This window comes from Phodopus roborovskii, unplaced genomic scaffold (genome assembly GCF_943737965.1).
Source record: "Phodopus roborovskii unplaced genomic scaffold, PHOROB, whole genome shotgun sequence".
Taxonomy (NCBI): Eukaryota; Metazoa; Chordata; class Mammalia; order Rodentia; family Cricetidae; genus Phodopus; species Phodopus roborovskii.
The window spans coordinates 21,286,036-21,300,682 of NW_026126525.1; the positions used below are offsets into that span (position 1 = coordinate 21,286,036).

At 33.4% G+C, this 14,647-nt stretch overlaps 1 protein-coding gene across 29 annotated transcripts in view; it reads right to left on the bottom strand.

Annotated features, from left to right (window-relative positions):
* Positions 1-14,647, bottom strand: part of Adgrl3 (adhesion G protein-coupled receptor L3) — a 734,924-nt gene that overhangs the window by 448,247 nt on the left and 272,030 nt on the right. For all 29 annotated transcript variants that reach the window (XM_051198505.1, XM_051198478.1, XM_051198481.1 and 26 more), the window contains one exon: positions 13,143-13,365. In XM_051198505.1, coding sequence (XP_051054462.1) covers positions 13,143-13,197 — 55 coding nt within the window. In that variant the 5' untranslated portion in view covers positions 13,198-13,365. The remainder of the gene's footprint in view (positions 1-13,142; positions 13,366-14,647) is intronic.

A 14,647-nucleotide genomic window follows, 5' to 3' on the forward strand; every position in this document is an offset into this window, starting at 1 on the left:
TAGTTAATTAAGTATGATCCATACAGAATTTAAAATGTATGCTAAGAAAGCTATCACGGCAACCTGTGTACTTTTCGTCTCTCATTATCATCTCTTAGAAGTATCAAGTTTGAACTCTTGTCTTATACCTGTCTAACAAGCAACAATGGTTACTTGATTCTGAGTTTTCCCTCCACCACCAGGTAAGGTGGGCTTTTACTTTCATTTATTTTTGTGTAAACAAAGGCTGTTTATTATTTCTGTGTTCTCATGTAACCCTGAAAGGAACTTGTTCCCCCAGCATCATATTGCTGCCCATGATTAACTTTTCGTTGCTTTCCCCCTAAGGTGTATAAAATTGCTGTATAATTTGCTATTGGCTTCAAAGTAATATGTAAATGTAGTCACAATAACTCCAGCTCAACTCCCTGACTAAGGATGCCATGAGTGGAAATTATAATGTAGAAATTGTGACATTGAAAAACCTGTTTTAGTTGTATATTCTTTTTTTGCCCCCAAGACATGGTTGCTTTGTGCAACAGTACTGGCTGACCTGGATCTCACTATGTAGATCAGGCTGGCCTCAAACTCGAAGATTCACCTGCCTTTCTGCCTTCACAGTGCTAGGATTAAAGTCATGTGCCACCGCCACCCGTCTTTACATGTATACTCTTAAGGCAAATAGTTCAGTGGTGATGATTTGTCTCCCACTGTACCATGAAGTACATTTAATAGTAATGCTGAGTATAAGTCCATCTCACTTATTAGGTCCTTTCCCTAGATGGAAGTATCCTACATAGTACAAATATATCCTGTGTGGAGAACTATTTGCCTTTCAGATTCATTTCCCAACATTTCTCTATAATTTAGCTCTTGACAGTGAAATGAAATAATCTTTTGCCTGAAAACTGAATGAAAATAAGTGTTCAAGTTTGTTTAAGAGAGGAAGAGTTGCATGGTCCTCTGTGAATGAAGCTAAAAACAAAATTTTTATGCAGTGCTAGAAGAGGACTTCTAGACACTCTTTTCACTATATTATAACTGGCTTCATAGTTTAACTTTTTTTAATACTGTAAGGTGGGTAAGTAGGACAGGGTTTTGACTTATTGCATTGACTGAAAAGTAATGCTATAATACAAATCTCAAATACTTGTGAACGTAAGTAGGCAATTCATTAATAATTTTTTTTTAATTTGGCTTTTTCCCAAAAGACAGATTCATTATCATTCAAATTAAACAAATGCTTATTATGTATCTTGCTCATTAAAGGCATGGCATCTAACTGTAAATGTCCCCGCTCCCCCCCCCCCCCGACTAAAAGCACCTGCTCTTTGCAAACAGTACACAAACATTGTAATTCCTGGCAACAAAACTCAAGCTTTGGAATTTTTTTTCTCTAGAATACTGACTTCTTTAGTCTGCTAACCTCTTGAGGAATACTAATTCTTAATGTTATGGAAGGAGTGTGTTCAGAAGTCTCTAAAATCAATCATTTCTTTAAAATTCTGTGCAGCTATTGTATTGGAGTACTCTTTTCCAATCACACTGCCACTTAGCCTTTATGTGTGAGAAAAATAAGCAACATGATACGTATATTCATGGAGTTCAGTCTTTGCTAAGTTAAATCAAAACTGGCATCTTTGAAAATAGTTTTAAAAAAATAAGAATAGTTTTATTTTGTATCCCCCCCCCCCCGTGCATGCTTAGCGTATTACCTGCTCTTCCTCATCATGGTCAACACAAACACAAAATGAGTGCCAAAAACTTCTAACAATACAGAAGATATGCTAACTAGCTCAAACGTCACAATGACTGGTTATGTCATGTACGTGTTATGTTCATATTATATTTATTATTGGACACCTACTTTCAAATATATATTTGAAATTATATATAATAGAAAATTATATACACACACATATATTTATATTTATAAATATAATTTTATCTGTTGCAAGGCTCAACTTAAGCTTGCCAACAGCAACCAGTATCCTATACAACAGAGTTATCACAGTAATTTAGACTACAAGCTATTGTGATAAACCTAAAAGTCCTCTTTCAAGCTATTGTGTTGCATTCCTGGAGGGAGAGCCTCTTGTTTCATATTTTACCTACTATTCTCCTTCTTTATGAAAGCATGTGCCCTTAAGTTTTGCATGGTTTCACCAACTATTAAAATCATGGAGGAAAAGGTAGCACAGAGGATTACTGAGAAATAGCACCAATGTTGACTTTCATGGAGAGCTCCAGTAAAGAGAACCCTTGATCTAATTCAGGTATTATTTATAACTACTAATTCCGTGGTATCTCTAACAGCTTGTAGTGAGTTGGTAATATGTGAAAGCAGACTGTGTGTCCTTTTTATAAGATGGGTAGGGTTTTCTTTTGTTTTGTTTTTTGTTTTTACTCCTACATGATCTAATTGTATCTGGATCTTTTTTCCTCCTGTCATCTGCTATTCTCTGATTCAACAACAAAATCAATCTGTTGAAAAGTCATTTAAGTCCAAGAAAAAAAAATGAAACACTGCAGAATATTACTGTAATGTTTGCATGTTTTTTGTCCATTTATCTGATCAATGCAATGATTTCTCAAATTTCACTGACTGAATTCAGCCCTTTTAACTTCATGTATGGCTAATGATATCAAAATAAGGGTACAGCTGCTACTTGTCACTCGATATTGTCAAAGTAGGAAGAGAGAAAACAAGAAATTTTATTGGGCCTACGGTCTAATTAAAAGCCACAGCTTTGTAATCGGAATGGTTTTTCAACACTCTCTAGGATTGTTCTGAATGCTGATGTAAGCTTAAGTTGTTCATTAGTAACTCATTAAAGACTTAGCTACAGTCCGGTGGGTGTGTCTTGAATATAATGATGGGCTGAATGTGGGTACAAATGTGTAGACACATAATTAGAGAAACTGTCACATTCAGGGATTAAAAATATACAATGTGGGCTTTGAAAAATACTGTTGAAAGCAAGTGACCCCACGATGGTATTGTGTTCTAAATTTTCCTTAGTCTCCAGGTCATTTGTATTTTCATTAAATTCCTAAAGGTATTTTTTAATGAGTTCATTCTCTCAGGATTAAATGCATGAAGTTTTGTTAGGGCCTTTCTATAAAACATTTTGTTTAGTCCTCCCATTATAACAATGTTGGCCTAATTACCCCTTTAACAAATAAGAATTCTGTGATTTAAACTGGTTCAGGTAATGTATCTTGAAGGTAATAGACTCTGAACCAGAGTGTAAAGATAGAGACTTTCAGATATCATTCAATATGCATATGAATTTCAATATGAAACCTTCTTAGATTAGCCAGTAGAATAAGCTTTTATTTAAAGGCTTCATGAATGCAGCACCTTCAGAATCAACTGATATCTTTTGTGATTCAAGAGACAGGAGCAAGTCACAGCCAGCATTTCTTTGTCACTTATTATCTTTACATCGCAATTCTTTCTTCCCTAATAACAACTGTTCCTAGTTAGTAAACACAGCAGGCTCAAGTCACGAGAGTGTACTAGTCTACACCATCTTTTGTTAAGGAGTTCAACAGTTCTTCAAAATGCTAGACAGAATTATCAGATGGCTCCTACATAATCACCAGAGAGAAATGAAAGGGCACCCAAATAAAACATGCTACATAAATGTTCATGCAGCATTACTACAAGCAACTAAAAGAATGGAAATAATTTACATTTCTAACCACTGACAAGTAGAATGTAGTGTATGACTACAGTGGAATATTATTATGAAATAAAATAGTTAATTAATTATATATGTTAGGTATGAATAACTTTTAAGTGGATAAGGGAAAAAGAAACAGCAATCATGAAAGACGTGCATTACATGAGCAATTATGAAAAGTCTAGTAAAGATTAAACCATAAGGAGAAAAAAACATCTTTTTCCAGCTTCCAAGGATCAAAAGATAAGAGGCAGAAGGATGCCTCTACCAGGCAAGACATTTTTTTTCCCATGGAATACTTATTATAAGGAGATAAAAGTTAGTTCTCTAGTATATAAAATATACTCAATAAAACAAAGTGCCTTCCATGAAGGGGATTAATATGTTAAATATGTCAGGTTTTAAAAACTATGCTATCTTTTATGATGGGAGCCCTACATTTTAAACATGTTCATTATAGCCATGACTTAGAGACTAAGGTTTCTTCCACAAAATGGGAATAGCAGTTAGCATCCATTAACTCAAAGCAAATCCATACAGACTGTTCATTAAATCCTTCACAAGACTTCACCTCCCTGTGGGCTGCTACAGCAAGGACTTTCTCAATACTGCTTGAGAAGTGCTGTGTCACCAAACAGCTTCTTTCAATAATAGTGAGTAGTTGACCATTCAAAACACTTCAGAAGATATCTGGATTGTTTAGAAGGAGGAAGATGATTCAGTCATAAAAAACTGCATACTGTGTAAGCCTGGGGACTTGCAGCAAATCTTACAATCTATGTGGAAATGAATGACCTATGTTTGCAATCCTAGCAATGGGAATACAGAGACAAATGGCACTCTGAGGAATACTAAAGAGTCAGCAGCCTACTTGGTAAGCTCCTAGCCAGTGACAGAACCTATCTTAAAACCAAACAAACACAACAAGAAAACCCACCAGAGCACATGCACCCACTCACACATGAACACACACAAAAAGGGGTATTCTTTCAAAGCAGTTATCAGTTTGGATTCTACTACAGTCATAGGCTAAGTGATCAACACATTTTTAAAAAATGGAGAGAAAGTGAGGTAATGCAAAGATACTGACTTTCAGAAAATTTGTATTATATACATAAAATAATATTCTTCCTGCCACCCTCAATTTGAACTTCACTTGATCTCTACTTTGCTTAGGTATGTAATTTTCTGGGTGCCTACTCATAACTTTAAGAGTCAAAGATAATCTGTAGCTCAGTTTTATGGGTTTGAGTTTTACAACTTATCAACCTATTGATTCTGCAGATCCTATTTTAAGTATTCCGTAGTCTTTGTGTTTATAAAGATACTTTGTATTCAACTGGAAAATACTTTATTATTGATCTGTTATGTTTATTACTTTACTACTTTAAATCTTGCATATCTAACCTGGCTGTATTGATACACATAAGATTTTTTTTTTTTAAATCTTATCTCAGAAAACCAAAAAAAGTGCTGGAGAGATGGCTTAGAGATTAAGAGTACTGGCAGCTCTTCCAGAGGTCCTGAGATTGATTCCCACATGAACATGGTGGCTCACAACCACCTGTAATGAAACCTCGTTCCTTCTTCTGACCTGCAGGTGTACATATAGGGAAAACACTGTATACATAATAAATAAATCTTAAAAAATAGATTTACTTTATTAGAAAAATACCAACTTAAATAACTAAGATAATTTTCACTGTGCTTATATATAGAAATGTTTATGTGAGAAATTTGAAATCTATTATATGGAAAAATCCAGATAGATTAATTGGAAAGTATTTAATGATAATTTCAGGTTCTTTTTTTTTTCTTTTGCATTTCTGTTTTACAATTCCAAAAAAAATTAAAGCATTTTCTTCATTCTGACTTTTAATATCCTGATCTTTCTTCAGTAACACACATTTTTAAGTGTTTGCTAAGACTGTGTGTGTGTGTGTGTGTGTGTGTGTATCATATTCTAGAATAAAAATGATGCCAACTAATTCCAGCCAAACCTATTATTACAAAATTTGAGATTTTTGCCTCATGGGGAAAGGCTGGCCTCAAGTTCACTATGTAGCTGAAGGTGACTTGCACTTCTGACCTTGCTTGTCTCTACTTTTGGCTGCTGAAATTCCAGCCAAGTTCCACTAAGTCCAGTTATTGCATGGTCTGGGCATTGAACCTAGTGTCTTGTGCACTAGATAAGCACTCTACCCTCTGAGCTATGTCCTAGTCCAAATGTCTGACCTTGACTCTCTGACTGCTTCATTATACTGTTGCAAATAATAGTATATTTTTGTACTACTAATATTTTCTTCATGAACATAAGCCAAATTTTTGAACTATTTTAAACAATTGTATTGAAATGAGAGAAATTATAGTTTTCATGAGTATTATTCTCTTCTAATATAGTCATTAGTCCATTAGTCCATTATTTTAATTTCTCATATTCTACCTAATCTAAAGAATACACTATTATGTTTCTTTATAATACTATAGGTAATAGTAAGATAGCTATATTCGTCATTGCTAAGTGATAACATTACACCTCACAGAATATTGTAATTTTTAAAATAAGAACAAAGGTACAAAATTTAATGATAATATAAAATGAGTAATGTAAATATACCAAATATTCTACTTTAGAAAGTACTTTCCCACATATATGAGTACCTCAAAAAAACCTAAGAAATTATACTTATTGTTAGGTCTACAGACAGATTTCAATTTCTGATTTAAATTTCTATTTGGAGAATAACTTTAACAATGAAATAGGCTACACTAATAATTAAAAACAAATCAATGCTATCAATAATGAAGCCAATAAAGGCTTTCCAAAACCGTGATGACATGGTTTACATCCATTGCATTGCCAGAAACAAGCAGGCATGTTTGCTATGTGTTTGTAAAAACAATTCTAAGGTGGAGATGCTGGATCTCTAAGACTCTCTTGCCAGTCAGTATAGCTAAATCAGCAAGAATCAGTTCCAGTGAAAGACCCTGGAGAAATGAAATAGGGATTGACTTCTGGACTTGCAGGCCTGGACTGGAACAAAAGAGCACACACACACACACACACACACACACACACGCACGCACGCACACACACACACACACACACACACACCATAAATGCACACATGCATGTGTGAGCACACAAATACTTCATTATGAATTTGTATGCTACTGATCATATTCAACATTAACTTCAAAACATTCAAATTTACACAACATTTTTGTAGACCAACAGAGAGCTAATCAAATCTCATTATTCTTATTTTTGTGTGAAGATCATTTATTACTCTGAAAATGAAGCTAACATATTTCTTATAGAAATACTCAACTAGGCTAGCTTACCTGACAAAACACTCCATATTTTTGATAGGTTTTATTAGACAGGAAGAACATTTATATTAAAAAAAATAAAAAAATACCCCACTACTTCTGGCACTTTGACAAAATTTCAGTAAAAATAAATGTTAAGGGAAACCAAAAATGCAATTTACAGGGAAGTTTAATCTTAATTTATCGATTAAAACTTGGAAAAAAGTAGAAATCCCCTCTTCTTTTGAATGCTGCCCTCTCATGAACAATTGTACACTTATGGACATGGTCTCTCATGTCAAACCAGGGCACGGTTGCTATTGAATGTTAACAGTGTTATTGGCTAAGAGATAATTTGCCAATCAGAATAAAGGAAAGAGAAGTATGTGATATGTACTATGGCTGCTTATATAAATTACAAATCTGAGCAGTATTCTAATACTGAAAAAGAAGGAAAATAGCAATCTAAAGAAGAGGTAACAAACAACTATTATATATTCAAATATTTTATAATTCAATCAACATTAAATATCCAAATACCTGATTGTAGTCACATTCCACCTCTAGCCTAAATATTAAAATAAGATATATTTCAATCCCAAAAAGTAGTGAAAATATATAAAATCTACATATAAGAACATGCTATTTCATTCTTAATGTGTATACATTTCTCATAGATTATCACTACAGAAAATTCACATACAATATAGTCCAAGGTAAAAACACAAAAACTCTTTTCAGTTTTGAAACTTCATATTGGAAGTTTTAAATAAACTGCTATAAGGGAAACATGGTGTTAGGATCACACTGGCACTTAATCATTTTGGTATTATTGAAAGTATAGTGATTTACAATGTATATATTTGAAATTCTTTAAAATTTAACTAATATAAATTATATTGGATGCATTAGCATTGAATTCACACACCAGAATCATGACACATATTTTTTGTGTACAATACATTTAACTATAAAATACTTAAAACATTGCTACTCTTACAAATCAGTTATGCTGGCAAGCATAAATATTTCAAGGATGATTAATTTCTAAAAACAGCAAAGTAGAACAGAGCTGAGAAGTCAACCTAACTTCTTCACAACCAATATGACACCTTTTCAAGGAAAAAGTACAAGGCAAAATATGAAGTATAATGTCATTTTGCACTTGTCAAGCTTTGTATCATGTTAGTGATTTAACAACATATAGATTAATAAAAGCACTATAATATTAAGTTGCATACAACTATGAAATTTCATTATATAGAAATAAAATATAGAGAGCATAGATAAGTATATAAACCTCTGCTAAGTCTTTTGTCCTTATTAAGAACTGTCCATCATAAGTAACTTAGATATAATGTAACAAATTAGCCTATAAAGTCCATGAATACATAACTAGAGATTTATTTTTTAACAAATGATAAACAGATTTGTAGGAGAAAACACACACAAAGTACTTCTAATGTTTTAACATCCCCTTTCTCTCTTTTTGAACATAAAAGTATGATTTCCTGCCGAATACAGTGTGATGACTGATCATATTTTCAGCATCTTGCTTGTGACTCAGTATAATTATAAGAAAAATCTGAATAAATTGAGTAGTTGAAACATCATAGTACAATGTTCAACTTTTCAAGCCTCAAACTTTTGGCCCTTGGAAGGAGCTACAGACCAGGAATAGATCTCCTACTTCAAGGTCCCACATTAGACATTGATGTCCTTTTACTGTCAATCAGGTGTTCCAGGAGCTAGGGGTAGTGCTACAATCCTGTATTCTAAATTACTGGGGAAACTGAGCAAAGGGAATGCTAATTCCCAGGCAACTAAGTCATAGAGACTCTATCTAAAACACACTGTAAAGTTTCAGAGAGCTGGTTCAAAGCTGAAGGTGTGGAGGGATTGATAGCTATGCTTAGTGCCCGGGTTTATTCTCACCCTGAAAAGGTACCAGCCACACATGCTGCCACTAATTTTGATTCTCCAGCTTTCCTTTCCTTTCTCTGAACCACATCTATACAATGGCATAAGAAGGCTGATTTTGGTGCAACCCAAATTAAACCATGAACTGGACATCACTTTTCAACTTCCTTAGGCTCGCCTCTTGACAAATATAGATCCTATAGCTCTTGAGGAAGGAGACAGTCATGGAAAACAGAAAAGCAGGAATACGGAGACACAGACTGTGGACAAATGTACACAGAACCAGAGACACTTCCTATTTACAACTGCATATATGCAAATATGTTTAATGTGCACACACTGATTATTTTTGTCTCCCTGGGAGTACACTGACCAGACAGTATGGGGCAATGTGAAGATTACTCACTTAACATCAACATTATAGGGATTTAACATCAACATTATAGGGATTAGTCCTTTAACTGAGTTCCTCATTTTAGTTCACACAAGAATCTATCCCTTGACAATTCTTTGTTGTTCCTTTGAGAAGTATCTCTATAGAGTTGTAAAACTTTTATATAGATGATAATAATAGTGATAATAGTTTTGTGTACATGTATTTATAAGTTTTCTACAAACTTTGAATCCTAAGATTCAACTAAAAAGTTTTGCTGTTTTTTGTTTATTGGTTTGTTTTCCCAAAACACAGGTTAAGAGCAATAATTCTGTACTTTGCTGGCCTACTTTTTAGGAGTTTACATTTACTTCAAGGTAAATAGATTATAGGAAAATTATGGAAGATTTATGAAATGCCTACCACTCTTTTAGGAGTTATACATTTATTATTTATCTATTGTTAAATATAATGTAATAATTTTCTTCTTTCAGATGAAAACTAGGTGTATAGATGTGTAAAGTACTTTGGGCTTCTGAAGAGCAGATATCCAAGCTTTCCGTATACCACTGTTATCCTTAACATCAAAGAAAGTCTTTATGTGATGAATGAAATCAAGTAGTTTGATCTGGAGAAGGGTAACAGCTAGTAAGTGGTACTGCTGGTTTTTATTCAATATTCCTTTCTGACTTTAAAACCTAATCTGTCTGCTCCCAGAATAGTCAGGTGAATGAGATTTCTGTTTCCCACACTTGCTCCTGACTTTCTGACATTGTGAAGATGGTACTGTACACTGTGAGGAGGACTAGTAGTAGGACCAGAGCCAAAGAAGCAGGTCCATGGTGAGCATTCCCTTGAGTATTGTTAATGGCTATGTAACACCTTTTCCATTCAATACCTCCATACTTTTATCTGTACAAATGATAATGATAAGAACAGGTGATGCTACTAAAACCCTGGAAGTGTTGTGAGGAAGACCTGAACCAAATAATCTTATGTTTATGGTCATAAAAGCTTTAGGCATCACAATGAATTATTTGCTCTGAAGGAGATAACTTCCAATTGGGTTAATATTGACAAAAGTGGTTTTTTTCAAAAAAGGGCAACTTCAAGGACACCAGAAGTGAACAAAAGATAATATCATCAAAGATTTTTAGGGAAAAAAAAAAAAAAAAGGCTTCGTTAAGTAATGTGCATTTTAGCATTTTAGTTCTACTTTCTGGTGGTTCAAATTATGCAGCATTTCTTTGAGCCCGATTTGGCAAGAACACTAATAATTTTTTATCGTGATAAACTTGAGCTCTAATCAGCAGTACATTTCTCCATTTATGAGCTATCTGGGCATCAAAAGCTGGTCATTAAAGCCCTTTCTTTTCTGAAAAGATAGAAATGGCATCACACAAACTACAAAGAAGGCTTTCTAAGGAAGGTGGGAAATGCACTCATATTTTCCATGGTTCAAAGTTTTAAAACATGAAAAGTAGAAAACATAAAGTTTATCCTTAAAAAAACCTCAATATTATTTGGGCTACTAAGGATAAACAATATTAAGGTAATGTAGGCAGTGTTTAAATACAAAACAAGATCATTTGGCTCTTAGTATAAACATGAATACACTAGCAATTTTTTAAGTTTTTTTTTTAAGATTTATTTATTATTTATTATGTATACATCATTCTTCCTTCATGTATCCCTGCAGGCCAGAAGAGGGCACCAGATCTCATTACAGATGGTTGTGAGCCACCATGTGGGTGCTTGAGAATAGAATTCAGGACCTCTGGAAGAGCAGCCAGTGTTCTTAACCTCTGAGCCATCTCTCCAGCCCCTGTTATAAAGATATTTACTACTCACAGTTTTGGATATTTCTTCTCTTTCTCTGTTTCTGCCATTTATTCTCTCTTGCTCTTCTGTCCCTCTGTCCCCCCCCTCTCTCTCACTCTCTCTCTCTCTCTCTCTCTCTCTCTCTCTCTTTCTCTCTCTGTGTGTGTGTGTGTGTGTGTGTACCTGAATGATCAGTCCTCTTATAGAACCCCAACAAAATACCCATGACTTATGGCTTGTCCATGTTTAGGGCTAACTGGTACATGGGAGGTGTATGTTTTAGAAACTCTGAGGTATGAATCATGAAATGGTGACACTGCCTACATCATTGTTTCATTTTTTAAAAAACCCTCTTCTAGCAGAGTAGTTTTAGAGTTACTTCCTGAACGTGAATTTGTGTATATTAGTATATATATAATTATATTTTTTTCTGAATATCAACATTAAATGGAGCACCTCTCATGGTAAGCTAATTCCACATTGATATAATTGCTAAAATAAAGCTAAATTGTGGGACAGACATGATGAAAAGGGAATTAATGTTTGATGACTTGTTCTACAGAAGTTGAATTATTTATATATGTTACATATTAAATGCTCAAAACAAGCTAATAAATGATTTTTTTACTTTGATATTTAAGTAAAAATATAATTTAAATGACTTTAGATGTATGGATAATTAGAAAAAGAATGTGTTTTAAAATGACCAGTCTTTTTTTGTGTGTATTTTTTGTTTGTTTGTTTTTCTTATTGACTTATAAGACTGTATAATAGGTGGGACAAGATTAAGAACACATTGTTAAGTTATTGATAAACCTCCGTATTTAAAACAAAGTGTCTATACATTTGACTCTCAAGTTAAAAAATAGCTCTGCATTTTAGAGATTTTTTTAGAACTGAGTATAGCAAATGTGATAACTTTAGAGGAATCTTTCAAAAAGCACAGAAGTTATTTTATTTCACATTCATGCTAACAACAGAATGAACCTCATGCTATAGTTTAGGCACATCAGGCAGATTCATCGACTTGTGGCAACTACACTGGATTTCAATGGCTCAGTCAGAAACCCCAAGAGAGCTAATGAAACTAAATCCATTCCATGGACTCCCTACACTAGAATTCAGAAACCACCTAAGCAGTGACCCAGAAATCTGTGTCTTCTTTATTATAAGAACCAAAGACTATTAGAAGATTAACACGATTGCAGATTAACCAATGATAGCAGAAATTTGAAAACTGTGATAGGGGACATATACAGAAAGGTCAAATTACCAGTTTTAGTGCAATTCACTGAATTGAAAGCTGCACAAAATATAGCCAATGTTTTCAGGTTGAAAAAATAATTTATACAAATTTTTAAAGTATATATTATTTAAATTTCATAGTGGATAACTACCAGGAAGTCTACATGAACAATGGGAGAAAGTCCATCATGAGCTAAATCAGTATCTTCTGTACAATTACCTTTCTCCAAATGTCATTTTTGTTTTGCTTTATATTGAAAAAGTTGTGTAAAAGAACAATATGTTTCTAGTGAGAGATCATACTTTGCATTTTGCATATTAAAGGTTATATATAGTAGTAAACACCAATCAAAAATAAAAGATTACTTTTTATGGGAAAACAAACACCACACTCCCACAAATGCTCATTTTCTTAAAATAATAATAATAATAAATGGTTTTTAAAATACAAACAAATGTGAACTAGATTTATACTAATTAATTATACTAATTAATTGGTATGATTAATGATTCAGGTGATTCCACATTTGTGAAATCAAAGCATAAAAAATATATGCAAGAGCTCTACTTAAAAGTAAAAAGAAAAGTAGACCAATCTTTAGGTTTCTTTCAGATTTCAGTGAGGGCTTGAAGAATTCCTACTGAAAAGTTGTAAGTTGGTAGCTCAGAGCATATATTAGGGTACTTACTGATATTAATATAAGGTAAAAAACGGCTATGTCATCCCAAAGAGAAGATTTCAAAAACAGGGTATTTTCTGAGTAGGTATGACTACAGGATTACACAAAACAAAGAGCACTTACCATTAACTATAGGTGCTAAAACCATCATGAGGATGAGTAGCTGTGGTGACCTCATGGCTGTGATCTCAGGCAAGAATGCCCCCAGAATGAGTGTTCTGAAGTGAAACCAAGTGAGTCTACTTCTGGTTCCTCTTCTGTATTCCAGTATCAATGATTAAAAACCAACAAAACAAGAGAAAGAAAAATTCCTTGAAAATAAACACTGAAAGTCCACGACAGATACCTGCAAAATAGAAAGGAAAAAAAAAAAAAAAAAAAAAAGAAAGGAAAAAAAGGACAGGTTACCAATGAAGTTTTTTTTGTTAGTTTCTTGAATAATTACTGTATTTGTGCTAAAACGTTTCCCTCTTTCTGCATTTTAATGAGCAGAAATACCAAACAGAAAATGAATAAGCAATCTGAGAGACATTATTTATGCAGTTATTACCAGTTTATATCCCAGCCTCAAATATGTGTGAAATAATTCTGTTTTTACCAGACAAATTAATTTAAACATTCTAATGCTAATATGTAAATGGAAATTTACAGATGGGGGGGTTGGTTTGTTTGAACATTTTCCCCAAATAAAATGTTTTCTTAGCCTTAGAATAAATATTTCCACTTATCACCATTTGTGTAAATAACTTTTAAAAGAGTTTTGAAATTCATAGTATTCTAAATATTAAATACACTCTTTTAAATAATTTCATAAGATCATTGATAGAATATTTATGTTTATATGACAAGACATTCTTATACTCCATTGTCTAAAACCTCAATACTGAAATTCAAGTAGAAGTACTGTCTAAATCACAATTTGGGTTGTATTTTTCTTATGTTTCTCTACACAGATTTTGGGTTTGATGATTTGTGTTATTGTTGTCATCATTATTGCTATGTTTTTTGTTTGTTTTTTAAACAGGAACTCATGTAGTTCTGGCTGACCTTAAAATCGCTATGTGCTGAACGTGAACTTAAGCCCTTGGTCCTCCTACCTCCACCTTCAAGTGCTGGGATGACAGGCAACAATTTTTTGTTTTTGCTTTAAAATAAACAAATAGATGCACAAGGAATTAGTAAAGCTCAGCCTGATTACGTTACAGAGCCAGTTCACCGAATAAACAGCACCACACGTGTTTTAGTAAGCCATGCAACTGTTTCCTACAGCTTCAGACTACAGGAAATCCTGCCAGTGATGTTTTATGTGTACTCAACGTTGAGCCACTTCACCAAACTATACTGATACAGTTGCCCATTTTAAACGTTTGTCCAGGTTTACAGAAATAGTCAAAGGTAAGGAGTGAAAATGACCCTAAATTTGATTGCATTGTTTTCAGGGTCAGAACCCTTCGATCTGATCAATCTAGTAGTAATTGGGTCTTTATTTTAAGATTCTTCACTTTTTTTTTTTTCAGCCCTAAATGGTTAAAGTTTTCAGATGTGGAGTATAAAGCAGTAAAACATTTAAAAGATAATTTTCAAAGTAGAGATATCTACTGAAGAATGTATTATAGGTTGGTTGATCA